At 39.4% G+C, this 8,954-nt stretch overlaps 1 protein-coding gene across 1 annotated transcript in view; it reads left to right on the forward strand.

Annotated features, from left to right (window-relative positions):
- The first annotated feature begins 297 nt into the window (after positions 1 to 297).
- The window catches only part of IL33 (interleukin 33), a 99,975-nt gene continuing 91,318 nt past the window's right edge, over positions 298 to 8,954 (forward strand). The window contains 1 exon segment of the mRNA XM_007450219.1: positions 298 to 388. Within this exon segment, the coding sequence (XP_007450281.1) occupies positions 298 to 388 (91 nt within the window).

Consider the following 8,954-nt stretch of genomic DNA (forward strand, 5'->3'; position numbering starts at 1 on the left):
CACAGACTTGAAATAAATGGTAGTTATGAGCCAAGAGTGGATGCTCGAATCACAGACCCTAGTTTGAAGATCACTTTATAATAATCTAGTGTTGTCTTTGTTTCCCCACTAGATTGGTACTCTTCAAGAGCCAACACCATTCATCTGTGTCCCCAGCACCCAGAACAATATCTGAATGTTAAAAGGATTAATGAATCAATGAATTGGGAATGTCAAGATGTTCAAATCTAAGAAAAGGTGTTTATAGGGGTGTTTACAGGCTCACAGACAAAGAAACTGGGCTTTCTAGGAGGAAGGATGAAGCTGGATGTGGTCAGGAATAATCAGCAGGCCTGGCTAGTGAAGTTGGACCCAGAATCTATGAAAGACACAGAACTGGTTATTGCTGGTATGACCCAGGTTCCTCTGAGGTTAGGGATAAAAGCTAGAATTTTTTCTCCTGGAAAACTAATTGCTTTTTTTAAAAAAATTTGAAAATGGAATTGGCTTTATTCAACAATTCATGAATCAGGCAGCATCCCATGGGCTCTCTGAGGGGTTGTACAAAATGGAACATTTTATAGGAAGAAGGGTGGGGCAAGGGAGCTATTAGCAAAAGAAAATAATTATTTTTAGGCCAGGATTTCTTTTAGTGGGGAAGGAAAAGGCAAGGGTTTTACCATGCCGGAAAACTAGTTGCTTTGAAGAGGACTATGAATAGGTTCCTTTGACTTTTCTTTCCTTAGAGTTCTATCTAAGGACAAGGTACTCCTTATCTTCAAGGAGTCCTGATCTTAAGGCAGGTGAGACCACAGTGCATATTCTCTTCCACAACACAGGAAGAAATCTTGAGGCCCATTGGCACTCTCCCTGGATGTCAGAATAATAAATACATACTGGTAGTGGCCCCTTGAATAAATGTATTTGTCATATTCCTGGATTTCACAGGACTGTAACTTTTATCATTGTGAAAAAGGTTTGAAGGACTGACAAAGAGTTGCAAATATTTCTTTTACCAATCAGGTAGGCATGGAATAATATCATAATAAAGGTCAGGGTTACCCAAAAGGATATAGTTGGCCAACTTATACTCATATATGTCTTACATTGCCCTCATTACTCTCATTTTGTTCTAGACCAGTGAGAGCACTATCTTGAATCTATATCATTCCATGGGTTGGCAACTGCTGGTATAAAAAATGGACAATTGTAACTAGGGAGCAATAACAAATCTTAAGGCTATAGTGGACTGTAACAATGAACCATGAAAGAAATATGGCCTGTCTGGAATTACCCTCCTCTAAAACTACATTGCTTCCATAGTAAGGACAGTGACTTCTTTGTTGAAGTATAGCTGTCAGGATATACCTTTAGTACTTTGATAAAGAGCTCTTTGTCAAACCTGAGTTTCCCCAAAATTAACCCTTAGGATGATGAGAGGATTTGAAACCATATTATACAATAAACTAGGACTTCTGGGCTGAGAGAAGACTTGGGCGTATTTGCAGGGTAGAGGGAATAGTGGTTAAAGGGTATAACTTCTGAACTACCTGTCCAGTGAAGAAACCAATGACTTTCCCAGCAAATTGTAATCCTGCTTCCCTAGCCATGGTAGACCAAAGCTAAACCAATTGATTCACTCCTACAGTTTGGGATTGGGACTGACAAACTCCTAGTAGGTTTTTGGCTGAGTGCCAAGAACTCCTAACTGAAAGAGCTCTTCAAAATCAAGAAGGCTTCTCAGAGAGGAAGTATGTGTGCCTTACCTGAATCAATTCTCATTTCTCCCCCTTCCACCTCCTAAATAGAGAAACCAAGCAGCCTATTTGCTAGGGCTCTTAGAGTAAGAATTAATACATCAGAAAGTTATTTAGATCAGACAAAACCCTTAAAGAACCTATAAACTCTAAGAGGCTGTAGTACATTGAGATGATTTTAGGTGATTCCATTCATGAATGTTTTTATTTTAAAAGTTATGCTAATTCATTTATCTTCATAAATTTCAGCATTTAAAAAAAAGTCTTCTAGGACATCAAACTCATGGTTTGATGAATATTGTTTAGGCCTCATCTATTTACGTAAAAAAAAAAGATGGGTTTAAAGAACAATATTACATATATAATATAGATAGTCAGAAAATAAGGAAAAGATCATTATAGTGAGTCACAAAGGAGGCTCAGCCACTTTCAAAGTTTTCAACAAAAGCTGCTGAAATGTTAAAGCTCTTTGATCTCATTAGTAATGCAAATTTGTGGTACAATGACTTGTGATACGTATAATAAACCCAACAGTGAAACCCACTGAGGCATCAATCTTTAAGAAACTGGCTTGGATGATTCAGAGAAGGACTAGCTACTTGCTGAGTGGTTGGGGTCTGTCAGACATCTTTTTTTCTTTCTTTTCGGTACGTGGGCCTCTCACTGTTGTGGCCTCTCCCGTTGCGGAGCACAGGCTCTGGACGCGCAGGCTCGGCGGCCATGGCTCACGGGCCCAGCTGCTCCGCGGCATGTGGGATCTTCCTGGACCGGGGCACGAACCCGTGTCCCCTGCATTGGCAGGTGGACTCTCAACCACTGCGCCACCAGGGAAGCCTCACAGATATCATTAAATGTTTTACAAGCATTAACTCATGTGATTCCTGCAACAACCTTATTTTTATGCCCATTTTCCAGATAGGTCAACTGAGGCATGGAAAGATTAGTAAGTTGGCTAATTATCTACCACTAGTAAATCACAGAGAACCTACTTTTTCTTGAACAAGTTTCACACCCCCAGTCTGCTTACTTTGAATTTAAACTAGATTTTGGTTCCTGGGTCCTATAGCTTATTCAATTTTAACCCCCAGTGTTAGCACAATGCCTGGTACTTGGTTAAAAAAAAAAAAAAAGAAAGAAATGAAAAGAAAAAGAATAAATGAAGGTATAGGTCCAATTATAGTAGTAGTTTGAATGACCCTAAAATTTCTTCCATATTTGCTTATTTTCCATTTAAAACCATAGGCTCTAGGCAACTCAGTCAAAGAACTGAATGAAGTCCCTAATCAAAGGCCTCTTTCCTCTCATAAACTGGGCTGTGGTCAGGGTTAGAACCTGGCAAACTTTCAACTCAGCTGCTTAAGAAACACAATGTAGTCCAAGGGTTTGAGTTGCCTCTGATGACTTCAAAAGTTCAAATTTACCCACTGTTACTCTGTGGTTCTTTCAATTTCACTACCCCATTACGGCCATAGTTCTCTTGCCCCATCACCCTCCCCCCTTCATTAAGAATGCTCCCAAGACCCCCAAAACTTCTTACGAATAGTCAGTTCTTCCACCAAGTGGAAGTGTCTTAGCTACTGTAGTGCTGCCTGGTACAGTTCAGAAAGGACATAGAAAGGGGAATAGGAAAAGTGATACTTGAGGCCTGTCTTGTGCATGCCAGGCATAGCCTCCATGACTTCAGGGATCAAGGATCTCAGGTTGGGGCTCTGTTCTATAAAGGGAATGGGGTATTTTCTAAGTTGTCTACTATCCTTGGCAGTTAGCCCATTAGCACATGGGCTTTTAATCCTTAATATGAACTTTTAATTCTTTCAACAAGTGAGTTTGTTTAATCCTTTTGCACTATGGCATATTTTTTTAGGGCAGGAGAAAGCCTTCTTTCCACAATCTCCACCACTCATTCCTCTACCCTGCCTAAATTCTGCATAAATCGTGTCCCTTTAGCAGGCAGGTCGTTTCCTGATTTCATAATATGTGGCTACACTTGGCAATTATTAAATCAGTATATCATTCAGGAACAAATATGAACTTTCATCTCTTTGATAGATAAAGACAAGTCTTTTCATAATGCGCTCAAGAATGCTGGTCATGTTAAGGCTGTGTTAATCTACAGAAGAAAATAAATTTTCATAATTCATCGTATTGTTTCCCACCTCCCACCCTTAAGCTGGTAATCACTCACTCATGGGCAGGAATAGAGAGAAAACAGATACATGCCCAGAATCGTCTTAGGACTTTACTGGCCTCTCTAAATTCTTTTTTTCACTCATTTATTCATTCAACAGGTAGTAATGACTTTCTATGCTGTCTATTTAGCTGGGCCTAGCTGGACCTTGCTGGGCCTGACTCTGAGCTGTAGGTTGGTTCTGTGGGGTTCCAGCCCGTTTTTTCTCATGACAATGGCAGAAGTGCAAAGAAGCAAGCCCAGTTGCACAAATACATTTCTAGTCTCTGCCTGTGTCAAGTCTGCTAACATCTCATTGGCCAAAGCAAGTCACAGAGCCAAGCTCAAAGTCAAAGTACAGGTAAGTACACTCTATCTCTCTAACAGGAAGAACTGTAAAGTTGCCTGGCAAAACATTTAGATACATGAAAGAATAAATAATTGGGAACAATTATGCAATCAATCACATTGACAAAAGAAATCATGATACAGTTTCAAAAAGCCCCATGATTTCCAAGCAGTATAGAATACCTAAAAAATCAAACCTAGGCAGGTCACATAAAAACTTTGGAATACTAAAACCCAAATGTTTTATTATTATTCAGGTATGGTGAGGCCAACATATCAGGAGACAGCTGTCATTGAAAAGATAGTTTGTTACTCACAGCTCCAAAGACGAGGGGGCAGGCCAAACATGTAGTCACGCAGGGAAGCATCAGGGTCAGTCAGGAGGCAGAAGGAGTGAGCAGAAAACATGGGCAAGAATCTTTATTGTGGTTTCTGTGGGAAGGAATGGGCAGGTTAGGACTGGTTAGTTTGAATAATTTCAGTGGGCTCTGGGGTGTAGGGACTGTTTCTACTTGTCTAGTACATGGCCCTGGGGGTAGTGTCTTGGTATTGTGAGAGCCCAATAAAGGAGGTGGTTGGAGTATGGGCTCTAGATTGGTTGGTTCACATATGAAACAAATTCCCAGGCAAATAACTTACTGTCTCCAAGTTCTGGTTAGCCCTTGGAGGTGCAGCCAGCCTCTCCAGGGTCAGCAAGGACCCAGATGTCAGAGCATCAGAAATATAGAAAAATAAAAAGGCATGATGAATACCACAAGAGAATATCTTAAAAGCAGGCAGTGAAGAAAACAAAAGGCATATTTCTTCCAAAGAAGAAATAAACTGACAGATGACATCTCAGCAAAAAAGAAGTCAGAACACAATGGAAACATATCTTTAGTGTACTGAAAGAGAAAAATTGCCAGTCTAAACATTCTATGTCTAGAGAAAATATTCTGCAAAAAGGAAGTCCAACAAAGATATTTTCAGACAAACAAAAACTATGAGAATTTGTCACTACTAAAGAAAATATTAAAGAGAGTTCTTCAGGCAAAAGAAAACTGAACCCACATAGATACAGGCACAGAGATGCAGAAAGAATAAAAACTAAAACAACACATAAAATTTGTGGTATATGCACACAGTATAAATGTAAATATAAAATTTCATTAAAGCTTTAGAAATAAACCTCGCCAAGGAGGTGAAAGACTTAAATGCTGAGAACTACAAAATTTTAATAAAGGAAACTGAAGATGATTCAAATAAATGGAAAGATATCCCATGCTCTTGTATTGGTAGAATTAATAGTGTTAAAATAGCCATACTACCCAAAGTAATCTACAGATTAAATGTGATCCTTATCAAATTACGCAGGACATTTTTTACAGAACTAGAACAAATAATCCCAAAATTTATATGGAACCATAAAAGATCCAGAATTGCCAAACCAATCCTGAGGAAAAAGAATAAAGCAGGAGGCATAACCCTATCAGACTTCAAACAATACTACAAAGCTACAGTCATCAAAACAGTGTGGTATTGGCACAAAAACAGACATACAGATCAATGGAACAGAATAGAGAGCCCAGAAATAAACCCACACACCCATGGACAATTAATATTCAACAAAGGAGGCAATAATATACCATGGGGAAAAGACAGTCTCCTCAGCAAGTGGTGTTGGAAAAGTTGGATAGCCGCATGCAAATCAATGAAGCTAGAACACACCCTCACACCATACACAAAAAATAAACTCAAAATTCCTTAAAGACTTAAATATAAGACATGACACCATAAAACTCCTAGAAAGACTTAAATATAAGACAAGACACCATAAAACTCTTAGAAGAGAAGGTAACATTCTCTGACAATAAATCATACCAATGTTTTCTTAGGTTAGTCTCTCAAGGCAACAGAAATAAAAGCAAAAATAAACAAATGGGACCTAATCAAGCTTATAAGCTTTTGCACTGCAAAAGAAACCATAAACAAAATGAAAAGACAACGTATGGACTGGGAGAAAATATTTCCAAATGGTGTGACTGACAAGGGCTTAATTTCCAAAATATACAAACAGCTCATACAATTCAATAACAAAAAAACAAACACCCCACTCGAAAAATGGGCAGAAGACCTAGATAGACATTTCTCCAAAGAAGACATACAGATGGCCTATGGGCATGTGAAAAGATGCTCATCATCACTAATTATTAGAGAAATGCAAATCAAAACTACAATGAGGTATGACCTCACACTGGTCAGAATGGACATTAAACAGTCTACAAGTAATAAATGTTGGTAAGGGTGTGGAGAAGAGGGAACCTCTTACACTGTTGGTAGGAATGTAAATTGGTGCAGCCACTATGGAAAACACTATGGAGCTTCCTCAAAAAACCAAAAATGGAGTTGCCATATAATCCAGCAATCCCACTCCTGGGCATATATCTGGAGATAATTTTAATTTAAAAAGATACATGCACCCCAATGTTCATAGCAGCACTATTTACAATAGCCAAGACATGGAAGCAATCGAAATGTCTGTTGACAGATAAATGGATAAAGAAGGTGTGGTGTATGTGTGTATATATATATATATATATATATATATATATATATATATATATATATATATATATATATATATATATATATATATATATATATATATATATATATATATATATATATATATATATATATATATATATATATATATATATATATATATATATATATATATATATATATATATATATATATATATATATATATATATATATATATATATATATATATATATATATATATATATATATATATATATATATATATATATATATATATATATATATAAAATGGAATATTAGCCATAAAAAAGAATGAAATAATGCCATTTGCAGCAACATGGATAGACCTAGAGATTATCATACTAAGTGAAGTAAGTCAGAAAGAGAAAGACAAATATCATATGATTTCACGTACATGTGGAGTCTAAAATATGACACAAATGAACATATCTACGAAACAGAAACGACTCACAGACATAGATTTGTGGTTGCCAAGGGGGAGGGGGGATGGGGGAGAGAAGTATTGGGAGTATGAGATTAGCGGTTGCAAACTATTATATGTAGGATGGATAAACAACAAGGTCCTACTGTATAGCACAGGGACCTATATTCAATATCCTGTGTTAAACCATAATGGAAAAGAATATGAAAAAGAGTTACATATGTATAACTGAATCACTCTGCTGAACAGCAGAAATTAACACAACATTGTAAATCAACTATACTTCAATAAAATTTAAAAAATAAATATAAATGTAAATATATAATTTAACATATTGTTAAAACACATGTAATCATTGGCATAAAAGGCAAAAAGCCAGGAGAGAGTGATGTCAGCATCATGGCGAAGTGAGGTGCTCTCTTTGTCTCTCCCTTTTGATCTACAACCAGTAAAACACCTACAACTCAACAAAGGTGACTCTGCCTAACACACCATGATGTCAGAAAGGTCCATACACATCTGAAGGTGGGTGAGCTGGAACACATAGAGGAGTTGGAACTAGAGGAACAGTGGAGGCAGTGCCTGCAGTCCTGCTCATCATCCCCGCCCCCACCCCCACCCCCCACAGCCCCAGAGAACTTGGCAGCAGCAGGAAAGGTGGCAGACATGCCTTCGGCTTCCTAGTCAGAGCAGTGCCCATGGCCACAGATAACTGGGCACAGTGGCAGCAGAGCCTGTGACCTTGTCCCTCCAGCAGCAGAGGCACCCACAATTCTGGCCCCCATCCCATGCCCACAGTGGCAGAGGTCACAAACCTGACAAGACTAGACAGGGCATTGGCTTCTGTGACCCTGGCTCCTCCTGCCCACCGCCCCCCCCAATAATGGAAGAAACTGCAATTCAGGAGGTCCAGATTTGGTGGAAGCATCCACCGCCCTGGTGCCCCAGGCAGCAATGCCAGTGACAGTAGCAGCAGCAAGGTGCCAACAACCCCAGAGGCACAAGTAGCCGTAATGAGGGCACTGGGAGAAACCTCTGACAGAGGCACTTGCAGGTAGAAAGTGCCAGCTTACAAATATAACCGGAAGTAGCTTAAGAAAAACCAAAAACTTGTGCTATAGCGCCACCTACTGGAGAACAAAAAAGCCTCTAATTTCTAACCTATTGAATCCTCAGAATCAAGTTTTTTTTTTAAAGTTTTACCTAAAAAAGAAGAAAGGTGTTCACTATTTCAAACGTGCCAGCAGAGGATCAACTCATCAAGCACCATGAAGAACCACAGTAACGACAGAAGGGGGAAAGATGGCGGAGGAGTAAGACGCGGAGATCACCTTCCTCCCCACAGATACACCAGAAATACATCTACATGTGGAACAACTACAGAACACCTACTGAATGCTGGCAGAAGACCTCAGACCTCCCAAAAGGCAAGAAACTCCCCACGTATCTGGGTAGGGCAAAAGAAAAAATTAATTAAAAACAGAGACAAAAGAATAGGGACGGCACCTGCACCAGTGGGAGGGAGCTGTGAAGGAGGAAAGGTCTCCACACACTAGGAAGCCCCTTCGCGGGCAGAGACTGCGGGTGGCGGAGCGGGGAGCTTCGGAGCCGAGGAGGAGAGCGCAGCCACAGGGCGGAGGGCAAAGTGGGGAGATTCCCGCACAGAGGATCGGTGCCGACCCGCACTCACCAGCCCGAGAGGCTTGTGTGCTCGC

Source organism: Lipotes vexillifer, unplaced genomic scaffold (assembly GCF_000442215.2).
Source record: "Lipotes vexillifer unplaced genomic scaffold, Lipotes_vexillifer_v1.1 scaffold1074, whole genome shotgun sequence".
Classification (NCBI taxonomy): domain Eukaryota; kingdom Metazoa; phylum Chordata; class Mammalia; order Artiodactyla; family Lipotidae; genus Lipotes; species Lipotes vexillifer.